General features: G+C 37.5%; 1 protein-coding gene and 2 long non-coding RNA genes across 9 annotated transcripts in view; 2 read left to right on the top strand and 1 right to left on the bottom strand.

The window, feature by feature from the left end:
- Positions 1-26,589, bottom strand: part of LOC107221355 (reticulon-1-A) — a 45,914-nt gene that overhangs the window by 7,673 nt on the left and 11,652 nt on the right. The window contains exons 1-2 of one of the 6 annotated variants that reach the window (XM_015660307.2): positions 12,839-13,189; positions 6,937-6,972 (exon numbers count right to left, since the gene is read on the bottom strand). The exons of 1 other annotated variant lie outside the window; for it this stretch is intronic. In XM_015660307.2, coding sequence (XP_015515793.1) covers positions 6,937-6,972; positions 12,839-12,983 — 181 coding nt within the window. In that variant the 5' untranslated portion in view covers positions 12,984-13,189. Of the gene's footprint in view, positions 1-465; positions 656-4,054; positions 4,197-6,936; positions 6,973-12,838; positions 13,190-26,589 lie in introns of those variants that run through there. 4 more of the 6 variants (XM_015660306.2, XM_015660308.2, XM_015660311.2 and 1 more) reach the window with 4 other exon arrangements.
- On the top strand, positions 2,124-12,183 carry LOC124292728. 2 transcript variants are annotated; one of them, XR_006902636.1, is made up of 3 exons: positions 2,124-2,361; positions 3,022-4,659; positions 11,674-12,181. It is a non-coding gene; the product is annotated as an uncharacterized LOC124292728 (long non-coding RNA). The 2 variants fall into 2 exon arrangements; XR_006902635.1 differs by lacking the exons at positions 2,124-2,361; positions 3,022-4,659 and adding exons at positions 7,981-8,155; positions 8,336-8,387 and having other exon boundaries at positions 11,674-12,183.
- Positions 20,270-21,349, top strand: LOC124292729. Its single transcript, XR_006902637.1, has 2 exons — positions 20,270-20,318; positions 20,447-21,349. It is a non-coding gene; the product is annotated as an uncharacterized LOC124292729 (long non-coding RNA).

Below are 26,589 nucleotides of genomic sequence, written 5' to 3'. Positions count from 1 at the left end.
AAATTGACCAATCCGTTTTCGAATTTATCGAATATGTATAATGCGCGAAATTCTTTGATATCATTTCATCGGATAGATTTAGAATTCTTGAATAAAACTAACTTTCGATGAATGTTTTGACATCAGAATGGTCGGAACCTTTGTTACTGTACTATAGAAAGGTAAGAACTGTGATCTCCATGGATTAGATTTCGGAACTGAAACGCTGCAGAAAATGAAATTCGATGGACGAATGGCCGGAGATGTGGTTAAGAATAATTTCGTCGTTGAAAAACTTTATCAGAGAAAGATTATAACGTGAGTCGAGCATTGACCACCATATGTTCGGACGCATGGCGCGCGAGAACGTGAGGAAATGAATAAAAAGAAAGTGGTTAGAGATGTAAAAATGCCGGAGGACACGGAGTAGTGAAAAAAATTAGTTAATAAAAATCGAGGAAGATGTAGAAAATGAAAGACACTCACCGGGTCCTCTTTCCGGCAAGACATGCACAGGCTGCCTAGACAAGTTCTTCCGCACCATGTTGACGCGGTTTTAGTGCACAAGAATGAATGATTCTACAAACACTACCGATCGTGCAGGTATGTCGAGAGACTAAATAGCCGGTTAATGAAAACCGTGGCGTTGCTGGTTGACGGTCGGACCGCAAGTGGCGATGCTGTTCATCGCTGAGCGCCCCACCCTTTGGCCGTTTCGAATCCGAACGTTCGAATTGTTCGACGTCAACGGTTCGAAGCGGTGCCGGGGCGGTTGCATCGCAGTTCAAACGGACCGGGTCGACCGGTTGGCGTCACGTGGGCCACGTGTCTTTTTTACATCGTCACGTGACCCAGCTACGACCACGCGTCTCTCGATATACACCGAGTCTTGTCAGTTCCGGAATGAGTGCATGAGCAAAATCTTCTCGCATCATGGAGGTAATTGTCAATCGTACGATATTTCTGTGGCACCTTTACATCTTGCCTGAAGCTGAATAAACGAACTTGGAGAAAATAAATATTCGACCTCGTTCAGAAGATGAAACGTCAATCGGGAAAAATTACTGACGATGAAAGTTGAATATTCACTCCAGGTTTCGAACTGTCTCGTCAATCAGTTACAAAGACTGAATATGTAGAATTTATTACAACATAGAGAAAAATCATTTTATTGTTTGAAATACCAGCTACTTTACTTTCAATTGGGTTTGTTTCGAATTTGCACCTGTATTTAACTCAATGTTGCATCTCTCGTGAAACGATTGAACAAAAAAACCCAATTTTAACGATTTGATATAAGGAACTTAACCTCAAAAATACAAATATAGATATAAAATATTGTTTTATGTCCTGATGCCATTTACGAAAACATTGACAAGTTCAAGTATGGATATTATAAGGTTTGGAATCGTGTAAAGTCAGAATATATTTTATCGACATGGGTCGAAGATAATGAATGATGCGGAGGAAAAAAATGTACTTTATCTTTTTGTGCAGAGTAGTTCAAGACACGTGACTACGTGAATATAATAAAACCCGAGAACTGAGTTGACAATATGTTTGTACAACGCGAGCATGTTTTGCACGTTTTTCCATGCGTGTTTTCCTACATAAAGTACCCGTTTCTATGACGATCGAGTGAGTCTGCGAATGCGCATCCGTGGAGTATTGAAAAGACCACTTTCAAGTCCTAGGAGTTAAAAATGGTCTTCTCTGTATTCCGCGCATGCGCTGTCGCGACTACATCTGACATTACGCGACCCTAACCTCAACTTTGTGCTTCGCGAAAAAACGTGTAACATACTCTTGTTACAGAAAGAATCGTGTGCAACAAGTAGACAAAAGTATTTTCGCCTGGCGTATTTGCAATATTCGCCTTCGGCTCGTATGCGTGCTCACTTACGACTCGTGTTACAAACTTACGCTCGGCCCGAAAAGCAGAATTTGCCTCCTTGTTACACAATATACTATGCCGCAATGCGGTGATTCGACACACGTGCTTGTACGACTGTATCGCTGCCAGGACAAGCCCCTTAAAATAGAAAAGTTTGAGCAAAATCCACAAATTTACATTATTTCAAATCATGCTATTGCTGCCCCATCAAATCATGAGAATAAAATTCATGAAAGACGCGTCATTCATAAGAAATTTACGAAAAAAGCTACTATATAACGCAAAATTACTTGCATCTTATCGCAAAAGGCTCTGGACAGGCACCTAACATTTTAGGACTACCAAAATTTGCGAAAAACAGCGACGTGGCAAGGGACACGGCAACTGGAAACAAAGGGGAAGACGTTTGGCGTAAAATTATCAACCCTACAAGAAGGAAGAAGAAATAGCAAAAAATTTCAAACCAGGTGTTTGAAAGGTTGACACAGGTTGGCTCGAATTCGTTGCCCAGATAAAATAGTGTATTGAGTACTTGACCTGCATATACTGTAATCCCTTCTCCAATATCAAACAATACAGAGAACCCCGCATTATTTCCTGCACTATCTGGGAATGTGATTGCAACGTATTTTCTGAAAACGAAAAATTGTTTCCAACTCGTACAAGTTTTATTCTGAATATTCTTTTTCTGTAAAACTGAAAACGAAGATAAGGCACTGTTTTATCGGACGATACGCAACTAGACTGATTGTGAGTGTGTCAGTCAGTAAGTCGATCGTTGATAGTTTTTTGGATTGAAAAATGACTCGTCGAATCTTCATCACCGACTTAACACTGGCTAGACGTTCGCTAATTATAAACGCAATTAGAGCAATCGCGTCTGCTCTGTGTGGGAATACTTCAAGCTTCCTGGATTGGCTGTGATCCAGCTCGAGACAACATTACACGTCGAATCCTACGTATCACTCGAAAGCTGTAACAAATCTGATCTGTCAATGACCATTCGAAATCCAATGTCATAAACTGATTTTCTACCCCAATAATTTCTAACAAAATTAATCCATGAACATATTTTGCGGCACGCAAACATTGGAAGAAGTTATTCCACCTTTTAATAGTTCAATAATTCTGCAAAACGTTACTTTCAGGGAATCACGATGAAGTCACTTGCAAAACTGTGAGTAATTTGATAACCGTACAGTTCAACCAACAAGAAGAGCAGCTTTCTCTCAGATGTCAAAATGAAAAAAGATTCTTCTACAACTTCGCCACGATTTAAGCACGTGAATTAGACCGGGCTCTAAGCCTGTTCAAGCTTCTGCAGTTATAGGTTAGCCGTGTTATATAACAGCGGTAGCCGCTGTAGGGTCCCCAAAATAAACGGAGTAAAATTGAAAATGTTTAATCGTGCAAAAGCAAAAATAGACGTTGTAGAGAGTGGAGACATATAATTGACAAAACCGGCCGTGTAGTTATTCAACGCCGAGAAGCCTATGCAGATAGCCAGATTCTTTCCAACAGTTTGGATCTCTAATCCTCTGCTCGCTAACGTCGCCTACTCATAACCCGAAGCCATACGCCATCAACGACAAGATCAAAAAAAGCAGGATATTTCAGCTGGCATGGCAGCCATCACATCCTCAGCACAGTAACTTTGCAAGTGGAGAGATAAGTGTTAGATACATGATGTATCGGGAAGATCCTCACGAGTGGCTTTTCAAATTGAACAAAGGCGTTTGTTCCTTCCAAAAGTACGCACATTTTATAGTGTCGAATCCATGCCACTGAGAAATCGACATGATTCAACTCCAACGAGATCGATTTTGATCGATGATTACTGTCTAGTAACGAGTCAAACGTTCCATTATTACAGTCGGAAAACTGTGAACCCAGTACTCTGTAGAATGGCACTTACGGTACTAAAAATTTATTCCCAACTATGATATCATCAACGGCTCCTGTTCAATGAATCATGATTGGAATGGTCATGAGAAGGAAAGAGGCTTGGAACAAAGAGCATGTGGGGGAATGGAAGTGAAGAAATAGAGATTCTACCGTATAACCTGCTCATTGATGAGCTTATAAAATAATCTGTTCACACCACGGTTTCGAAGAAAATTATCGCTGCGCCATGAAATTTTACAAGGCGAAAATCAAGAATATGAAAGTGGTGTTACTTACGCTCCGGTTTAGTGATAGCCATGTCGAAGGCACGAAACCGCACAAAAGGGATTGTCTCACAATGGTACAAGAATATGGATAATACAGTCTTTCACCGGCAATTTCCGGCGCGAAATCAGCAGCACCTCAACTTGAAAACAAAGCTTAATAGGGCACAGATTTAGAGCCACGGGCTGGGATCGACCGGCAGCGAAAAGCGACTCCCGGCAAAGAATTAGGCACCCCTAGTTTGATCCGCACGAGGAATTGGCAGATTACCAACGTTCCTGGCAACGTCGAGTTATATTTAGTTTAACCGAGGCGAGGCAAACCAACGCTAGAACTTTGGAATCCGCAGATTGCGAACGACACTTGCGGGCTTTACGGTCTTCTTCTACCTGCTGCAGCTCATCCGACACTGTCTGCGGCCGCCATTTGCCCAGGCCACGAACCTCTGCTAAGTCTCTTCTTTGCTAGTAGTGCGTGCGTGAACAAAACGATGGGCGGTACTTGTTTGGGGCTAAAGTAAGGCGAAAGTCCGGGTTCTCTTCGGTGACCGAATCTCCGGCAAACTTGAAGACTGTCAGAGGGTTGAAAATCGGAAATTAACGCTTCACGGGCGCATGGTCTGTTTTTTATTAAAAGGAAATCGGAATTCCTCTATCCTAAATATATTATAACTGTTAATTATATTATAACTACTAATATATATCATACATGTTGACATATTCCTTTTACCTGTTATATATTATAGATAAATTTACAGATTATTATTTCATCTAAAATGAGCAGTAATTATTTATTTTTCTGTCTACCGGTAATTTAGTTATACTATTTAAAACTACTGCTTCTTTATTGAGAAAATTCTATTTGTAATTTTCTGGAACACTTTTTTCAACTTCCTGGTTGTACAGATAATCGAGTATTTCGACTGGTGATAATTTATACGTTAAATTACGTAACGCACGATTTAATTATAAACTGAGTGACGATGTAATAAAGAACCAGGAACCTTGTTGATCAGAAGTATGATTCTGATTTTCGCAATTATGCCTATCACAACAATAATCTCGATATCAAATTTGAAGGAGATAACAGATCGATAAGCCTACCAAAAATAACGATTTATATTAAGATTCGAACGTAACTCGTGAAAGGAATTTTAGTTATTACTATTGTGAATACAAATCGATCCTGCATACAAGTTATATGTCAGGTATGTATTAGCAAGCGAGTAATTTTGGCTGACCTTGATCATGGGGCAGCCTAAGAACTTCCCGCGGGGGTGCGTTTCGAGCTCATAAGACATAAGACAAAAAACATGTGAAATGTTTTTTTTATCATTAAAATAACTCGAATACTATCAGACCGTTCGAATCCAAATTTCATCAGTTCTAACCTAAGATCAAGAGTCACGTCGATTGAGACCAAAATCATCGAAATCCGTTGACCTATTCTCCAGATATTATCACTTCATCCAAAAATGGTGAGAGGTGATTCTCTAGACCTTAAACACGCCTTAAATTACTTCTATTATTACTACTTTTCCTCTGTAAAAAGAGGAGCGGGTAGTTAAAAAATTATCTTCCATATTATCTACGGATATTATTATGTATACAAAATATTCTCGAAGACTAGAAAAAAAACTATCTCTATGTTCTGTCATGTGGTAACAGTGCGGGTAACAAAATGAAATGCGAATAGCTAGATTGCCGAGAGAGCATATTTTCTAAAGTCGGAATAACGCCAAGTGACTGCAGATGGCGCCACGGTTTCCTAAGCATAGCAACCATTGCGAAGACCAAAAGACCAGAAAAATGTCTCAATTGAGTACTAAGTAAATTTTTCTCGCGTCTGTCGTGCAACAATTTGTAAACTGAAACGATAATGATTGATTTTCGTAAATAAATTTACAACTGATTGATTGTTATACTGCTGAATTAATTGGACTTGATTAATGCCTACTGTATTTATCTGTTTAGATTGAAATATCTGGACTTCGCTCGAGTGACTAACCCGATTATGTTACTTGCCCCATTAACATGCGCGGTGACGATGACACTTATCATTGATAAACTAATCGCTCTGACTAATCATGATAAAACGTTGCCTGGATGCAAAGTGCAAAAGTGTAATATAGAAAAAAAATTGCATGTATGTTCATATTATGTGAGTCGGAAAGGTGAAATTTCAATAGTACAATTTGAACAAAGGATTCACGATGCATCAGAATTGCTGACGCGGGTAAAACTGCGGATCGCAAATGGGCGACAAATCGTATTTCAATCACTTTATCCTTAATGATCTTTCCGCCAAAATTTGGTTGGTATTCTGGCGATGTTCCAATCTGCATTATCGACGATTCCAAGGAAACTGCATCGATAATAATTGTCTAGCGACCGGGCAAATGATACTCGACCCAGTTTCAAGCTAATCGATGCTTTTGATTGAAATAAAAAACAAAAGAAAAAGTAGATGCTCTACACAGATTAGAAAAAATGTCTGTCTCAGAATTAGTTAAAATTTGACAAAGAATTAGAAAAAAAAACTGCCATTAGAACTGCCATTAACACACACCTCGATTATTTTACATGTGCATGAACAGTGAAAAGCTAGAATAATGGTGAAACTTTTGGATTTTCAAGTAGCCAACAAAGCAGTTCAAGCTGGCGATAAGCATCGAATAAACTTAGTGAATCCCTTTTGTTTCAGTATTTTCTCTCCAATTCCTATTGCACATGGAAAAGAGAAATGAACCATGCACGTGGAAAATAAAAGTAGTGAACTTGTGGTTCACTAATGTTACGAAATACAGACTTGGAAATATATTTCATAGAAAAAGAAAGGTTCCGTACTACGATGTTCTAAGAGACACACACAACACATATATCGTCGTTTCTTACCTTTGGGGTTCAGTCTTTCTGGGTTAAACCATGCGTCTGTAAAGATAATATTAAATAGGTTAATTTAGCGAACTTTCCATCACCCTGAGATCAAATTTTTACATAGATATACAACTCAAAGGAGGAAAACGCTAATCGATGTGAGTCGAGAATCTTTAGAACCGTAATTTTTTATCCGTAAATCAAATGCCGTGATCGTTGAAATATTATTTTTCACCGTACTTTGACTCACGACGATCAACGTTTCAGCCTTCGGTTTTCTTGAATTGTAAAAGAGTTACTTCACATGTTAGCAAATAGTTCAGATTTCACATAACAGCGTTATTTTTGCTACTCTTGTAATGTTTTTACAGCAGCGATAGGTAGATCTATGTAAGTGAAGAAAAAGTAAGTATACATAATAGAATAGCCTGGGTTTAGTTTTAGAAATGTAAATTGTAGGATTAAAGTCCATCCCGTTGAATCCACAGAGCTACGAGATTTATTGTCAAGACGCTATTTCTATAAGTGTGTCAAATAAGTATAGAGATAGTCAAAAGTATATGTATACTAGAAGGTACGATATTGCGTAACACTGGGAAAGATATAGATAGCACGAATAATAGAATCATGTGTGTATAACTTATGTGACATTTATAGTTCCAAAGTTTCAATGGAAGTCAATGTATCTACCTATTCTGATAAATTCATTCACAAGTGTCATTTATACACATATAATAGTGTAACTTGCTGCCAAATACGGAATAATTCATTATTTATACTTTAATAAATTATACAGAAAAAATCATCTGCAGTAATTTAACGAACGAGAAAGCAAATGCGAAAAAAATTTGCTTCAACAACATACTTTTGTTCTCATATTTTCAGCTAAGAATACTAAGAAATATTCCGGAGATTCATACAAGAGGTACTTGAGGTATAACCTATAAATCCGTCCCCAGCTTCTGAAAGCCAAGCCTGGCTGTACATACATACTGGCTGGTTTAAACATAGCTTTACTAACAATTAGCACTGGTTGGCAATAATAAGGTAGCAGCCAGGTCTTTCTGTTTGCAGTTTGGTCACCGATTCATCTACGCTTTGAGTGTAATACGGTTCTTCATGAACATTATTTTCAGCTCGGATGCTGGATGTGAATGATATTTGGTATACCAAATTAACAGATTTTCGGAATGAGTTCGATGAAGTGTGTCTCGGTGAATGAACGAATTCAAAATTCGTAAGTAATAAATGTTAGTGCCATTATGGATCGAAAGATTATAGGTTAGGGATCAGTCAGAATGAAAAAAAATATACACAATAAGAGAAAGAGAAGTAGAAATGTAAATATAACGTTGAACATATATTTACAATCGGACAAATAAGAGAAAATTACGAATAAAAACTTTTGTACCTATAGGTTGCAGGAATGAGCCATCGTCGTGACGTTGCAATAACCACAGCTCGAAATGGTAGTATAATAACAGAATTCAACTTACCCGCAGTTAATAATTATTACACATATATGTAATCTTAATTAAACTGTATGCTTTTTTTATCAGATACAATATCACGTGAGGATTATTCGATAACGCAATTTTACTTCATCATAAGTATCTATACCTATGTACCTACATCATCGTTTCTACTTTTTCTTAATAACCTGCTGAGGAAATTAAAAACCGAATCAAATTGTTCACCAAAATATTTTATCGGCAATCGCTATCTGGAAATACGCGCATATAATATTCTCCCAGCTCTTGCTTTAAATTTGCTAGTTAAAACGGAGAACTGTTAACAATACAAAGGTTATGGCACAGATAACTGAATTATCACTTAAGACACAATAGATCCGTTGTTGAATTATATAAAATAAAAAGAGGGATAAAAATTAAGCACCGTGCAGGATGTTACATTAACATGATCATTTGAAAAAATGTTGCCAAGTCGAAATAAAATCGCGATAACACGATAAGAAAATAAGAAATAAAATTATAATTTGCAAAAATTGTTTTATCAGAAGATAAGTTATCCATAATTTGTACCACACATAGGTTGTAATTTGCAGCTTGCCGTCAGCACAAAATATATTCAGTTACATCTATAACAAGTTGTGGTAGACGCCACAGACGGTTTCTATGCCGTTCATATCAGATGATCGGCTCATTGTTAAATCATGCTTCTCGAACAAATATTCCATCCGAATCACGTGATCGACGTATGTTCTCTTTTACGTTCAATACAGCAAAAAAGCATTGAGGATTTAATGTTTAAAATACCTGTCAGCAAGAGCGAGTTCATACGAAGCACTTGTATTATATTTTCGTTAGTGGGTGTAAATGGAATGAAAATTTAACAAACAACCTAAGTTATTTAAAATCTAATAACGTTACAAGTAATTTTATGTGAAATTCGAATTATTAAATAGAAATATGTCTAATAGCTCGGTTAAATGTCAACGTATAACTGAACGGGAATTTCAAAGGAGCAAAGTAACTTGACCAAAAAAGATTATAATAGAGTAAAAGTGTACTCATTGAATCGCGTCGTTGATACCATGGGTGTAAGTGTGCTCCGATAGAGTGATGTATTACTAGGTAAATACTCGATGAAGACTGATGGTTTTGCCTCAAAAATGCATGCATTAGGCTATGCAGCCAGGACTGAATCCAAGAGGGAGCGAGGCAATGCTAGGTATCTCAATGTGTAGTTCAGTAAGGGTTGATAAAAAGTCCAGAGACGCTTATGTTACAGTCGCCAGGCACTCGGCGTGGGACCCTTAACAGGTAGCCTAAAGCAACGCGTCTGGCGCCCACTAAACGTCATGAACTGGGAAATTTCGAGGTTCCGAATTGATAAAACGTCAAGAGGCGCAGAACGTGCCCTGGCTCATGTTTCTCCCATTACTTTTCCAGATATAGTTATTTCTTTCAATAATCGATGCGCGCTCTTCATGGATCTTAAAAAATCCGAAGTTTGAAACCTAGTCTGGGACTGTATCTCTTTGTGGTGTGGACGATTCCATGATTCAGTCTAACGATTATATACAAAGTATTTACTAATTATTGTCTAACTATGGATAAATATATTTGGCGTATGTGGAACTGAAGAGATAGGTTAAGCTAGGTTAGATCGACAACTTCCGCTTCTTCTCACCGGCTATTGCGTCGTGATGTAGACAAGTTCTTCTCGCATGTATATTGTGTTACAAAGCGGATTAACGCTGGTGCGCAATAACCACACGATGGTGGACTTGCAGCTTGTTGTGAAACGGAGGCCTATTGATAGAAACCGATTCATTGGAATACAATTTATGTTTTAAAAGTGCACATACGCTGCGTAATTAAATGCATATTAATAATTCACGATTGCTGTCGATTTTTGTACATTTTGTATAATAAAAGTTACAAGAATTTCGAGGAAAATAATTTACTCCGGAACAGAGCACAACGACGGGCGAAAAATAATGACTATGCAGATAATCTTAACAACAGCAAGTTTGCTTTTTCGCATACGAATGTTTCGATTCTACACATATTTTTCATCGGTATATTGCTATGACCCCAAAATTCGACATTTAAACTACGATGTCCGTCGAAAATCTTCGGCACAGTTGCATCTGTGACAAAATTTTCGTAATTTGATCTTATACCAAGCATACCGATTCGGTCACGTGACATGAAAGGTCTTTTTCATCAGCCAGAAACTTTTGGCAAAGAAAGTAACGAACGAATTGACAATAGCTCAATTTCGCCAAAGCGGCACATCAACGAAATAACATCAAGAATACATCGTATAACGGTCGTCTGCATCGTTTTCCAAACATAACACAACAATAAGTCACAGCTAGCCTCGACTGAGGACTTTCTCCTGATCGCGTAGCGTTTTTTGGTCATAAATGTGGCAACACCGGTGTTGTGCTAGTGCACGGAATTTTGGTGACAATACAACATTAGCTGTGACCCTCGGTAACTATGACTAATATACGAGTGTTCGTGGCACATGTAGCACACTGTCCAACCGCTACCAGTTATATATATATATATTAGTGTAAACTTCTGTATCGTTATCGCGGAGTAAAGAAATATTTTCATACCGTTAAATCGTATCTGTAACCACACGAACGATTTTGTCCCAAACAACAACGTAAGACTTGGAGTAATAATATCGTATATATGAAGTATAAAGCTTGGAGGACCGAGCTTTTTTCCAGAAAATGCGTTTCTCTAAGCCATCAACAGGATAATATTCGAGCGGTCTGAAAGGATAAATTACATGACTCTGGACCAACGTTCACAACCCGACCAAACAAAGAGCCGCTGGTGACATAACGCGAGTTTTGACAAAAACCGAGCAAACCACTTCTACGCAACAAAAGAATCTGACGAACAGGTTATCGAACATCTTGGGCCAACTAGAAACTGATCCTCCGATTGTGTCTTAAGTTTATAACTCGTTATTCATCCTGTAAACTTCTGGAATGATACATCAGTATAAAATTTCGCACTGCATTTGAATGACGGAAAAATTTGAACTGTGCTTGCGACTTGTAACGGTGCCATGAGTGTCATATCTCGGAGCAAAATAATGCAGAGAACCTATGGTTATGACCTTGGGCTTACGATCAGTGTTAATTGCGGGAAATAGCATGGGTGTGAAATAGTACAACGTCGAGCGATGGCACGGTATAGAGCTAGTAGCTTTTATAAGCTATACCATTTACCAATAGAAGCAATCTATTCCGAAATCAAATTACAGGTAGATTTTTGCATCGAGAAATGGAAACTTGATTGCTTCACGGGGCAGAGTTCGGGAGTTATTCAAGTTTGGAGAAGGAGAAGCAGGATGATTGATGAGCATTGACTCCGCGCAAGCAAACTGCTAACAAGGCGGATGAGACCGATTAAGAATCCAAATTGGAGAAAATCAAACACCGAGGAAGAAGAGGACGACTTTGTTCTCACTCCATGAGCGATATGCAGAGGGTGTTGGTGTTACCAATTACCCATTCCAACTGCATGCTGCACCTTGATTGCCAATGTTCGATTCCCAATCAGGTTACGTTTTCCATCATGACTTAATTCGGATGTCTGAACAACTCGCCCATTCTGTACCAAGATTTAACTCTCTTACTCAATGTATAAGTGAAATCTTTGTATCCGCACAGTCAATCAGAACCTAGAATAATTCTTTTCTCGTCAAATATGCGGACTGATGTAATTTCATTAAACTGCAAATGTGAATTATTGTAATATAAATGAAGATTTGAGTTTGTTTTGAATCTGATTCACGTATGGTTTAATTCTTACACGAATTATTATACATAAACATGATTTGTCATATTAGTGAAAATAGTTTAACATTCCAGAATTAATTAGTAATCCGTTCTTGCAACGCACTGCGAAAAAGTGTGAAGGGAAGAAGATACTGCGCACTTAATTGAGATTAAATCCAGGGATTATCTGAGTATTTTAAAAACAGTCTCATCGGTTCAATGATATCAATTTCTCGTGTACAAAGTTTAGATGGTATTTGCTACGTCGGAAGAATGTAGGATATGTATATAAGACGAAAAAAATGTTGTTTGACCGTATCCGGCATATCTGTACTGTTGTAATAATCAGTCAAGTCTCGTACAGGCTGCTGCCGTCCTTTAAACATGGTCACAGGAGTGAATTGTTACCTAACGGAGCAGGCGCGGCGTTGTCAACTTGAGTATATGTATACGTCGTTTCGAGAAGGCTAATTGATAATCGGGTTTTTCATCGCCAAAAAACCGACAAAAAGATAAAGAAAGTCACCACAAGACGAGGCGCAGTTAAAATCAAGAAGAAACAGAAGAGCGGAAGTGGGGGAAGTTGAATTATGCACTTAAAAAATTACATAGCAAAATCAAAAAGGGGAGAAAGCAATAGGTTCTTACTAGGGTCGAGGATGTTCCACACACAGGGTGTGCCGTTCGAATTGGGCTTCGGAGTCGACGGAGATCTCTTGCAGACGATGTCGGCTCCCTGGTCCACCGCCTCCTTGACGAGGTTCGTGGCCGTTGATATAATTTCCGAATCCATTTCGAAGTGTTGCAGCACCTGAACCTCGCGCACTTAACACTGCTCAAATAATTGGACTCGCCCCTTCAGAACGTTTGGCGCCACGGAGAAAAGCACAAAGTACAAAACGACCGTTGTATCCAACGCCCGATTTACGATCTCTGGGAGGGACTCGGTATCGCTGCACTGTCGTCGGTGCTGGTGCTCAACGCAAAGAGGACTGACGCTGATATCGACCCGCACCGAGCCTCCTGCAGTCCTCTACCTCCCAGCCCTCACACTCAGGGCGATCCGCACGCCCCCGCCAGCTCTGCGGCCACGCCGTCAACTACCTGAACCCCGAGTCCCGGGCGCCCTGACCTGACCCAGGAACTGGGAACCAGCAAGACCTTCGGCGCCCCAAGACCGAGACCTCAGCTCCCTTGGCGACCTGTATCAAGGGGACGTCGGACTTTCCAGTTTAACCAACAAATTTGGCGGATCTGGATCGAGATTGTAAATTTTCCAAATTCATAGTGACCGTTACGTCGAATACGATAAGTCGCAATTTTCAAGACTCCGAATGGTTTAAATTGGGAACGCTCGAAACTTCAAATATAAATCAAATTTTTAATAAACAAGAGCATTCCAAGAATTCACCTCGGAAACTTTCGAAAAGTAGATCACATTGCAATTTTGACCGCTGGAAGTTTTCACTGTCCGGAAATTCGATTACTATTCAGAATTTTGAGTCTTCGGACTGATGAAATCCTACCTTTACATAATGATCAATCTGCGCTTTGATCATTTGAAACTTTGACGTTCACCTAAATTTAACAAATAGTATTTTACACTTTTTTTTTGCTAACCGATAGAGAAAGAACAGGGACTACTATCCTGGCGTCTCATCCTGGTGATTTTGATGATTTTTTCATAGTCAAATATTTCGTAGGCTAAAAACTAGAAGATTTTTGATATTCTGCACTACGATCATCAATATTATCTTTATGCATTTATGGAGGTAGTCTGTTGGTCTGATTTTTACTACAAGTCTGTATGGACTCCGATACAATATCACCAAATTCTTGCAGGTCCTGTCACTGACAACGAGTGATTCACTTTATCGAGGTGTGTGGCACAATAAGTTTAACTGTTTAGTGTATCAGAAGTTTAAAAAAGCATTCGTTGTGTGTGATCCAAGAACCAATATGCTCATTGAGTTTTTCTGGAACTTCTTTGCTTTGGAAAAAATCATCAAGTCAGCTTTAGCTTTCAAGGGTATTTCCAAGCCTGAAATTTATACTAACTTATCCAAGCTAGTCAACAATGAGCCGTTACTTTTGGTATCCAGATGTCTTGAATGCGTTATGATCCAAGCGAAATTCATTGTCCGTTAACTGTCTATCTGTGACGATGTCTGCTTAAAATAGAATATTCTCGCATCTAGCCGATAACGACATCAGTTATGCGAATTATTAAATTGGGCATAATTGGCCGAGGTGTAGATTTCTTATTGTATAACACTGAAGAACATGACGTGGCTTGAAAACTCTCTCTCTATCAACAAGGGTAGAGGAAAAATACTAATAATAGTAATTAGCGATTCTTATAGTCTAAGACGCGTCTAGACTCTTATAATACGAGTTTTGCATTACGCAGGCACTTATATCCGCGTCCAAAGATAAGATTTAGTCATGGAAATTTTGTAAAGCACGGTGCTAGTGCGTGATCTGTCGGTATTCTGTATTCACGTTACATAGACACGAAAACTGTGAGTTTCGTAAATTATACACCGAGTTGCTCATCAGAAAACTAGCAGCGACGACTTTGAGCTTGGAGAAACGATTTTTTCACAACCCGCACGTCAGAAGCGTCGTTGTGAACAGACTGACACTAACTTCGGCAACTAACACAAAATTTTTATATTTCTTGAGTTAGTGTGGTCATTTCGTGACTTAAAGATAGTGTTACTTGAGTTACTTTGCAATACGATCTGTACTATGTTGGAAAATTTGTTCCGTCACCGTAGGTCAACGCGACAGATGGTACAAATTTCACGTTCAATTGTTTTACATAAAATGGTTGTTTAATGCTCATTTTTCTATGAATGATTCTTTTAGTCCTTGCATGAGGAGAACGAACGGCGCAGTGGTACCAATTTTGAAGCAATTTCATTTCAACAATCTTAATTAAGCCACAAAATTGAAGTTGAATAAGCATTTACAACGTCCCGTACCTTCTAAATGTGCTTATAAGAATAGAATCTTATCGTGGACTTGTAGCGAGCTTTTCTTAGTCGAGATAAGATACAAGCTTTTTAGACACGAACCCTGTCAGCAAAGTTATCGCGTTGTCTAGACAGCTGCCTTACACTACTAAAAATAAAAAATAGACTCGGAACGATCAGGCATGATTTTCTTTATAGAAATTCAAATCCAACTCGCACATCATTTTTCTTGGACAGAAGACAATAAAGTACAGAATTTGATTGTGCAGATACCAACCCCACGGCTGATTCATATTTTTTTTTTTTCGTAAGATCCCTAAAGCTGTTAGGTAAAAATATCTATTCACTCTCATAGTGTTAAAGAAGAAAAAAGAAGACAAAGAATATGAATCGGCAGAATTAAAACTAATGAAGAGGGCCACGCTGCAGGGAAAACAAAGTACATACATGAGGTTACTATGACCAGTTTTTTTTTCATAAAATAGTCAAGATTGCGGTTCAGTTGTAGTTCTAGCAAAAAAATAGTTAGTTGCATCATACAGCAGGCGACTGGAGCCGTTGTGATATATTTTTGTGCAACGAGGATCCGAATGAAGTCAGGACCACATGACAGTATCTTGTGTTGCGAGCTGGTAGTTCGCTAGCTGGGAATATGAAGGGAGGAAAAAGTAGCTAATACACTCGTGAGGTCGTAACAAAGAATAATGGAAGTGGTAAATACATACACCACACGTCCAAAGGGCTTGAGCCTGCTAACGAACTTTGAATAACCACGCAGGTAGCTTGCAGGGTTGGTAGGTACACAATATACATATCTGAGTGACCGTGTACAGCCGGGTGAAAGAGCGAGACTTTTTCACGATGCTATTGCACTCAGAGACCAGCTTGAAGAGCGTTCGCTGGACTGTACAGACGCCAAGAGGGTTGGTTAGAATGTCGACAGACGACCTGGCGCCCACGCAACCCTCATAGGGATCGAAACCGCAGGTGAGTCAGCTTATTTCCAGACTATATTGATAAATGCGCCGAAGTAATACGCACGAAGTACGCTTGTGACGTTGAAATTACTTATCGTTGTTTCCATGTGTGATGAGTAATGGAACACTGCATCCTTTGCTCTCATACCGAGAACTTCATCACGTCGGGGAACGATGAAATGCTACTTCAAAATACTTGACAGGTTTCATTGGATTCCAGATATTTCACGTAATTGCAATAGAAGTAGAAACACTTCAGAGGACTTCAGAATTGCACGGATTTCAAGCGGTTTCTAATAAATTCAAGGTTTTTTATGGTAGTTATTGGTAGTTCAGATTTTTCGAACCTCGTTATATACCCTATTCTATTAATCTTATATAGACGGAAGAGGGCATGATAAAAAGTCGGGAAAGTCGATATTTTAGAGTATTAATAATTCACTACGAAACTGCAGTCAGTTGCCATATTTCCAGAGTCCAACGACCCATTGGTGTGGTATCAAAAGAAATATTCATCCGTGGCTAGGTAACTTATAGAGTTACGCAATTTGCAATTTTGCTTCAGAAGCAATGCCGACTGTCGTTTTTTAACCTATGCAACACCTTTGCTCCAGCCGGTAAAAAATATCCTTTGCATTTGTTACCTATTATCATGTAATCGAAATTCGTCCATCGTAACGATTTCCGTTACGCGGAAGCTCGTCGACGCAATTGAATTGGCGACTTGTGTCAATTAACTGCCCAAATATGATCTGCAGTCGCGCATCGATGACAAAACAACGACGCGACAAAACTGACTGACACAAAATGATCATCCGAGTATGGTATAGTTAACTTTCACCGTGGCTTGAATGATAACGACTAATTCACTGTCTGAATCATCCATGTTCGATCGCCAAATTCGTCACCCTAGAAAATTATGAAAGATTTGAGGGGGTATTCTGGTATAGAGTTTTGGAAAAAGCGATTGATTGGTTTTCTCTCTTCTTGGTACAGGCTACAGTGACATTTTTGCTAATCAACAAAATACGTTGTTTTTCTGTTTCGTTTTTTGGAATCGTGTCAATCGCCTCAACCTGTTTTTAGTTACGGCCGTATTTAGAGGCCCATAAATTTTTTTACTTCCATTCTTTTTTTACAAAAATTTAACTGCAAGTTCCTCAAACATCAATAAAAATTCTGTGAAAAAATGGACGGTGAAATATATAAATTTGCACGTCAAGTGTCAGCTGTATAAAGTTCACCAAGTCCCTGCGGGAGAAGACGGCATTAACCTTTTCACGAGCATTTCAGGTCAAAAGCCTAACGCATTATCCTATACGGAAATAAATTTGTGACCCTCCGCCCTTGCATGATTGAAAATGTTTCGCTGGATGATTCTGTTGTAACAGTCACGCTGAACCGATTCGATTCCAATAATCTGATTTAAACTATCTTACGAGTCTAAAACTCTCAGAAAAAAAATTAAATCGTTCATACAAAAGAGAAAGGAGAATGTCGAAAATGCTCTGTTGGAAACTTTGAACTCATTGTAAAGAGCTTCTATCGGTGTCTGAAATTGTGCAACAGACATACCAAACGTGGCGCCATCTGTGTCATTGTCTACAGAATGATTCGGGCATCATCCGCCAGGCGATAACGTGGCTTCGTGCTTTAGCGCCAGCTGAAGTAAAGTGAGAGAAACGCGGCGAAAGACTCGTCCATATTTCCCGCCAGTTTTGAAATGCTGTAAAATTCATTCAACAATTGGGAGATAAATAATCCAACGATTTCAGGATTTTTTTGCACAAGCATATAGCGATGATTTCAATGAATCTCGATGAAGACGATTGTCTTATCATCGTTTGGCTTGACTTTTTCGCCTCAGAAATTCGAATTAAAGCGTGCCAGATTTTTATTTCCTTACTTATCCAATTTCTGTGTAATATCTTTTCGAACCTAACGAAATTGTAATTTGGAAGAAGAGATAAATGATTAGAGTATATAAAGTACATTTAAATGTGAATTATTATGGACCGTTAGTTGAACGGGAAATATAATTGTTTCGCAATTAATAAACATAAATTAAGTTGTTTCGTGCTCTAGCGCTGTTCTCAATTACCATAAATTGTGCAAATTAATGCAGAAGGTAAATGTAGCAGAGAAAAGACATCGAGCTTCGCCCGGTGAAACCACTAAGCGATATTCGAGATTCTCGTGAATAATATGATGACCAAGGCATTGAGCAGTACGGACCTGATCTATATTTGCACGAACAAAATTATTCGCTCATTGCATCGGCCACATGCTGCCCGGACGTAGGCAGTGCTTTATGTCGTTCTAAATTATGTACAGGGTGCCTTCCAATTTGGTTGATCGAATTCTTGGAAGAAAAAATTGTATCAGGTGTACAAATAACTATATTTTTAAGAAATATTAATTTTTCTAATCTGGGTAATATTTTTTATACTCATTCCAATAATCTGTTTCGATTGCAGTATCTAAATGCAACATCGATGCTTCAATTTGTAGTACATAATAAAATTCATTGAATCAACCTTGACGGTGCTGCTGATTGGCGTTAAACCCAGAGGAGGACACTTGGAACATAAGGCTCATTATTATACGGTACAATATGTAATGATGTAAGCCCCAACTTGGAAGTGGATTGCGTAACTTCTGCCAACGCCGTGGAAAATTTTTCAGAACAATTAAAACCAATAAAACTTGAATATCGCAATTAGATTGCCGATCGTTTATATCGCAGTTGATCTTGATTGATCTTGAATTATCACGCGAACCATTCATGCAACGCTAACTGTTGCCGTTTGATATTGTGTCTCACATTCGTCGAGCAAATATCGGCAGCTGAATAAATGACAAAATTAGGAAGACTCCAATAATAAAGTTTATTCAGTTTTTTGCGACGGTTAATGTTGTGGAACTGTCGCAAGGGAAAAAATTGATTTTACGAGAAATCGGGTAATACTTGACAGCATTTCGTTTCTGCCCCAAATATTTTAAACCTTCATGACGACTACTGCAAAATTCATAAGGCAATATTTTCGTAGAATTTTGGCCGTTTTCCAAGAATTAAAGGCAACCACGCCTCTACGTGAAATTAATCTGAATTTCATTAGGCTAATTACACTAGGTTGTACACTAACCATTTCTTCACACTAGCACATAAAGTCCGGAAATTATTTAGACTTAAAGAAGTATAAATTGCAGAAGTAAACAACCAGCAACTCAATTGAAACTGCTGATTTTGCAAATCTAGAACTTCTACGACGGCTGGATTACAGCCGGAACTCGAATTGAAATATTGATCGAAAAAGCTAGCTGCAAAAGTTGCTTACATACATAGAATTCTGTTAGCATAGCCCTTTGACGAGAAAAATAAAGTTAGAATGTCAAATACACCGTTTTTTTACATTTAGAGAACTTTTCGACATGTTTCTGTGCAGTTTTTTGCTATTTCTGATAGTATATTAATAGGTTTTCAGTACTCGAGAGTAATTATTGCGATATAATGTAAACTATTATTGTTCGAAACAAATTGATTGAAAAAAATCGTGAAAATTGAAGGAATTCATTTCTGAGAAAGTTACCTCTCTACACGTATATATATATATATATGTTTTACATAAATTACCAGTTTTTGGGGTCGTTGATTACGAATCTGAAATGAGATTTTAAAAATTCAAGATGGCGGATCCAACATGCCGATCGAAAATTTTAAATCCGATCGAATCCGGAGAAAAAAGTCTGTGCAGGAGTTTTTACGGCTGCTGATTACGAACTTAAAATCGGATTTTTTAAATTCAGTACGACGAATCCAATCAACGACCGCGAAAATCTCTGCATAGAGTTTTGTGATCGCGTTCGATCAAAATTGAAATTTTCGTCCACCACATTGAACCCGCCATCTTGAATTTTTTCAAATCTGATTTCAGATTGGTAATCAGCGACCCTAAAAACCATAGAACACTATCTTGTTATGAAAGTTAATTCAGCATAATAACGTATGACTCAAAGGCTTAATCAAGGTTTAAGCTTTTCAGGACGGAAGATGGCGCTGCCCTATATTGGCACTCACTGGAGTACCCAGAAAACAGAGTCCAGTTAATCGCCTCCATCTTGGCCACCATTTTCTGACGAACCAAAATTTTGGGAAGTTTTAAGCACATATGAGTATGTGGAAACATTGATGTCAATAAATAAACATATTACAAGCAATATTGTAATATGTTCATGGTATAATATCAACGGTTCCACCTTCTTATACGTGTTTAAAACTCCCCACAATTTCGGTGCGTCAGAAAATGGCGGCCAAGACGGAAGCGAGTGAACGAATTCTGTTGTGTAAAGTCGCTAGCACTCACCTAATCCGTAGACTAAACAAGAGTGAGAATAGAATATAACAGATCGAAAAATACTTACACTGTAGGGTAGTGTGGAAACGTGAAGGTGACCTCATAAAACGTATCTAAGGTTCACACTTGTGTACGTAAAGGTTAGAACGATGCAGAGAAAGGTCCGCAGCGATCAATAAAGACAGGTCACCATTACGTACGCTGCTTTGGGCAGCGCGGCTCTTCGACAACGCAATTTGTGTCTTTGCGAATGTGATTTTCGTTATTTGCATGACGTTATCACGAGTTTGGTGTCGACTTTGATCAGTGGAAAAATGGTAAAAGCGGTGCGACAATTAATATGAAAACTGAAAGTCATCACAGACAATTTGCTCTCAGTTCCTCACGAGTTCCAAGTGCAATCCTAATTTCACTTCTAACGATTGCAAAGAATCTTTGAGATTAAATCTCGCATCTTTGATTATTGGTTTAAAAATTTTTTGGGCCCATTGAAGACAAGTCAAGATCGTTCAATGAATTTTGAGGTTTCTGTGAGAAGCAAGTGATGCAGTTTAAAGAGCAAGAAGAGTTCGACCTCCGAAGTTACGGAGGGAAATGAAACGGTTCGAACTGAAATCGGCTGCGCCAAACTGCTGCGACCTCCCTTACAAGTGATAGGTGGAATTTCGAAAGTAGGACGACGCAGTCTGACTGCATCGCGAGGATTCAGTTACCTACGGGTACAACAGAGATCAGATACGGCGTTAGGTGACGATCGTTAAATTTCCTTATGGCGATAATGGCAATGAAGAACGTTGGCATCCAGGGCTTTCGTAAACAACAGTTTTGGAGTTAATTTGAAATATGAAACGCCTGAATCAAAAGTTTGGAAAAGAGAAAAAAAAAAATTTTGAAATAATCTATAGCAGTTGTATTTTTGCCAATGACAATAAACGCGCATGAAATAACATCTCTATTATGTCACAGAAATAATTCTGAGCAACTTCAAATAACACAAGCTATTATATCAGTAATTTGAGTAACGGTTTTATAATTACTTTCAAAATGCTTAACCTGTGATGTTGTTGGTCTGATTTTAATATTTTTGACTTATTTTGTTCACCATCGAGATCTTCAGAGATCGACCGTATTTTTTTCGAGGGATTTTGTAATTAATCATCATGATTTCAAAATGATTTCGTAATCTCTGAAATCGTACTGAAATCAGTAACATTAAAATAAAATTCTGCGTTAGTAATCATCGGTAATCATGAGAAATCATTCAGGATCACAGAACTCTCTTTATAATCTTAAGAAATCGTGTAAAATTTAAAAAAATCGTGAAAAATCACCTGATCATAATAAAACTATTTGTCAACACATATCTCGTAATCACTCCATGAAATATTTAATCATGGTCAGATTCTTCTCAGTCAAACACCCCTTGATCTTTTTTTTACAAATATTTATTTCTGGAATGGGTAAAAATAGATCCGTCTAAATACGTGGTATGATACACTTCGATTTGAACAATTTCATTAGCGTGTTATAACTGTACACTGTAATTATCAACGATTTTTCAGATGATTAGTGGGGATTTAGTACGTGAGAAAAATGAGCATGGAAACATTGGAATCAAATCAAAATATCAGAGTTTAATCGTTTTTAACGATCCAATTATATAACCTTCTCTCAATTTGTCAAAATCATAGTTTTTACCAGTTTGAAATTAATAACGTTAGTTTATGGTCACTTCCAAGCAGTCGAGTTTTCCAAATATGAATATTCTATGCTATTATGATTTAGTGAATTTTCGACATTACTGCAATTGTGAAATAATGATTTTTTCGAAAGTTTAATCCTCACAATAACGTTACCAACTTCAGCCTCATTAGTGACTGTCGAGTGAATTTTTCCAAATTTATTTTCATTACTTAGGGACGTTATTTGATGCGTGTTCGCGCTATCGTGGGCGCAAATAACACAGCTAGAGGTTTTCGTAATGGTTTCAACTCTTTTCCTAACTTTTCATACCATGTCCACGGTTCATAAATCGTTAATTCGGTTACAAATATTAGGAAATCAACGTGTTTTCGTCTCAGTGATAGTCCACCTTTTAACTAGTGGAATTTCGAATCCATTACTTGTATCACGATACAACTGAGGATATTATCAAAGACGTGAAGGGAACAGATTTTCAGAAATTATTTGATACACGTGTAAAAAAAAAAGTGTGTGTGTCAGCTCCGACGCACGACTGGAGTTTACTCCTTACGAACGATAATTATGATATATATTGAATAGAAAAAGAGGGTAAATGAACGCATCTTCCAAAGTGATAAGAGAAACAAACACATATCTGTACTTATTCGGATTATTTATATTACTTCAAAAATATCCAAATTTTGAGTGCCTATTCGTAATAAGTGACCGCAAAAACTCCTGAGTACCAACTTTCGTTCCCCCAAACAACTTTTTACATTTTCGGTCCGCTGTATTGGATCCGCCATCTTGAATTTCTAACTTTTGAGTGCGGATTCGTAATTAGCGACCCCAAAAACCCCCGAGTACAAAATTCAAGTCGATAGTAAGTAAGGAAAAATGTGTGCCGCTAAGGATAAGTAATGAAAATAATATATAAATATAAAATATATTAAATCAATTAATCAAAAATAATAAAAACACTAAATAAAAGATCTGGTTGTTCGTATTTGAAATGTATATTATTCGTAAATGTAAACGATAAGCTTACCAATTAACCGCATCCATGTGTTTTTCGGGTTCTTCTTCATTATCATCTAAATCAATTTCTTCCATATTTTCAAATATTTTGACGTGATAACGTCACGTCTTATAAATTCATACGCAGCCACACAACAATCACGCACAAACATACGCACACATTCAACTCTCAGACCAGAGGTAGTAAACTACACAGTGAGACTACGAAGCACCGCACAAAGAGGAGACCCCGAGTATAGGATACGCTGTGTAACGTATTCCATCTCATTCTTTTGCACGTTCAATATATATGTTTGTCTCTTTCTATAACGCCTCAAGTTTTCGTGTTACACTTGATTTTACTCCTCATATAATTTCCGTACCGGCCCCAATAACTCAAATCGTTTCTTAAGGAGTAAACTCCAAAAATTCGGCCAAGAAAGTAGAATTTTTTCGCCAACCCAGGTTGCCTGGGGAATTTTATCCACCATCGTATTCTGATTGTTCTAAATCGAAGCAATCCTCGATATTGCTTTATGCGTTTAATGTTCCAAGAAACGATATATCTGAATTACGGCCGCTCCCTTATCACTAGTTACAGGAATGGATGATACACCGATAACGCAGGAAAGATAAGACGTTCCAGTATCTGGAAACTTGATTCAATACCGAAGGTGAAATCTAAAAAACATACGGATTTGTTCACAAGTGCTGAAACAAATATCCGTGGATTTAGTATTTTCAGTTCAGAGGAGAAAATACATATTCGTGGTCATGATGCGATTATCATTTTTCAATTAGCTTAACTTTTCACACCAGCTTAAACGTAACAATAATACTATATGGATTAACGAATTTGATCGTGACCAGCTGAGAGTCTTGACTGACAAAAGTGTATCGAAAGTCAAGGTTCCTTCTGTATTTTACAGACAGATACCCTGAAGAAAAAATAGACTATTATTAGACCATTAATGATTATAGATTGTTCGCTTTGTTAGAAAGCACACGAGCATTCGTGAGCTGTCGATATTCGTCGCTTACAATAAGGTAGTGAAACATTCTTCCTTGGTCAGCCAAATCTGATATTCAAAATAATGGAAATAAAATTGAAATTCGATTTGGAATTTCAATTGATGCACGATATTATCATGTCAGATTTTCAACTTGAATATTGAATTCGGTTTTGGTTACCGGACGATTGTGCCGATAAGTGATAAGATGGATCAAATTGATATTGGATATTATAATGAAAGTAATCAGTCAGAATTATTACAAAACTCATTTTCGGAATACGGTTAAATTCACTCCAATCCAACTTACCTTCAGGCCGCGTCAGCAGCGATTTGTTTTCATCATTTATATGCAGTTATAATGTGTGAAGAACTTTTGTGAATTTGTGCATACTTTTTAGGACAACCATTTTCGAAGTTTATTAACTGAAAAATATGAGTCAGTTTTTTAAAATCGTTATATCTCGGAAACTACTGATCGTGCAATGAAATACCAAATTCATTAAAAACATAACTCGGATGAGATGTAAAAATAATAAAATATTATCTTCTATTGGCGAGTGTGTTCAGTTTCCCTAAATTTGTACATTCATCGGTTTAAAAAAAAATGACACATATTCTTTGCTTCATATGAGTGTTGGAAATGTTTAACTAAAAAAATTTGAAAGAAAATCATAAAAGTTTTCTCACATAATACAACGACGTATACAAAGGAAATAAAACTGAAAGTGATGAAATCCCAAAGTATATAAATAAAAGGTTACCGATATTAAAAATAGATCGCTTTAACTATTACAAACTAGGAACAAAAGATGCATATAGCAAACTTCTTTCGGAAGAAAAAAGAAATCGTTGATCGTATGACGAGGTCTAAAATTTGCGATGGCAAATATGTATAATCAGCGCATAAGAAATATGTAAAAGGCGATGTCGACTCAATTGAAGACACGATTATAAATTATAAACTACAGCGCAGATTAGCATGTGTTGACGGGGCGATGTTACAATGTCACCAATCAAATTAATTCAGAGGTGAACTAATTAGATGGGTTAATTACGTCGTGTAAATAAAAATGTTAGTTAACACACGGTTGGCGAATAAACGCAATGGTGTGATTACAAATCGCAAGAGACATCGCCATGCACTGCATTTATTCACATATTTGATGTCGAATATGATTCTCTATGTTTTCTTTGCAGCAGTTTTAACGGGACGTCGTCTTCATTTTAAAACGGTGAAGGAGAAAATCATCAGTCTTTGGAGAAGCTGTGCCGCATACATATTTTTTTTTTTTCGAATATCTGTTTGGGATTTCGGTTTTTCCTCATCCTTTGTACGGATTCAATATTCTCGTCCTTGACTATAATGTCTTACATATTATAACTGGCTGCAGCTCATTGTATAGCTAATTGTTAGCCATGTAACAACAACGAGCAATGGCAACCGCAAAGAAACAATTGAAAAGCCGATGAAGGTTGAGGCAATTATATAACTCAACTTAATGCTGGAATAGTTTTTTATTTAATTTTTTTACTTGCAGTAAGTATCGGCGATATTAGAGTCAAGGAAAACAAAACTTTTTACATCAATTGATCAAACCAATACGCGTCCTAACAATTGTTTCAATAATATGCTATCGCACAATTCTGCAAGTTCTGATCACAACTGCTTCGGATTTAATTTAATAATAAGCAGATTCCTGCAATGTTTGAAATAAATATGAACATCAAATCAATGTTTTTCTCTTCTCATGATTATACGAACGTAGTAATACAATTCGTTTCTTATCGACAGGATAATATCGGTTCTGGAAAATATCCAACTTCACTTAGTAGCAATAACTATATACTTGAGCCAATTTCTGTTACAAAATAATACAAAATTATTTCGTTTTTATGCGGTGCAAAAAAAAAAAAAAAAAAATGTATATCGAGAAACAACACGACATCAAAAACAGAAAGAGAAAACTTGACTGGATTTTCGAATCGCTTAAATAGTGACGAAGGTAATGAATCATTTAACAGTAATGATATGAGTAGCCGATTTGTGGATGCAGAGAAGAAAAACGATTTGAGATAAAGAAAAAAGAAAAAGAAAAAAAAAAAAAATGGATCCGTAAACAAAGTATTAATGAATCGATAACAAATGAGGAGAAAAATATTTTCGTAGTAAATCCTGAACTTTATAGCGGACTGCGTCAATTCATAATCATAAAAAAATTTTATCGTGTAATTTAATTGTTTCCAGAAATCCCCCTCGGCCATTATTCATAACATCTCGCTCGCAGAAACTCGAGCAAGTGTATAGAAAATTTTGAGCGAAGTCGTCTGAACGAACGAAGAATTGCAGGCGAGAGGTAGAAATGTAAGTTGGAAATA

This window comes from Neodiprion lecontei, chromosome 2 (assembly GCF_021901455.1).
Source record: "Neodiprion lecontei isolate iyNeoLeco1 chromosome 2, iyNeoLeco1.1, whole genome shotgun sequence".
Classification (NCBI taxonomy): domain Eukaryota; kingdom Metazoa; phylum Arthropoda; class Insecta; order Hymenoptera; family Diprionidae; genus Neodiprion; species Neodiprion lecontei.
Note: the sequence above shows the minus strand (reverse complement) of the source record. Positions and strands in the feature narration are given on the sequence as shown.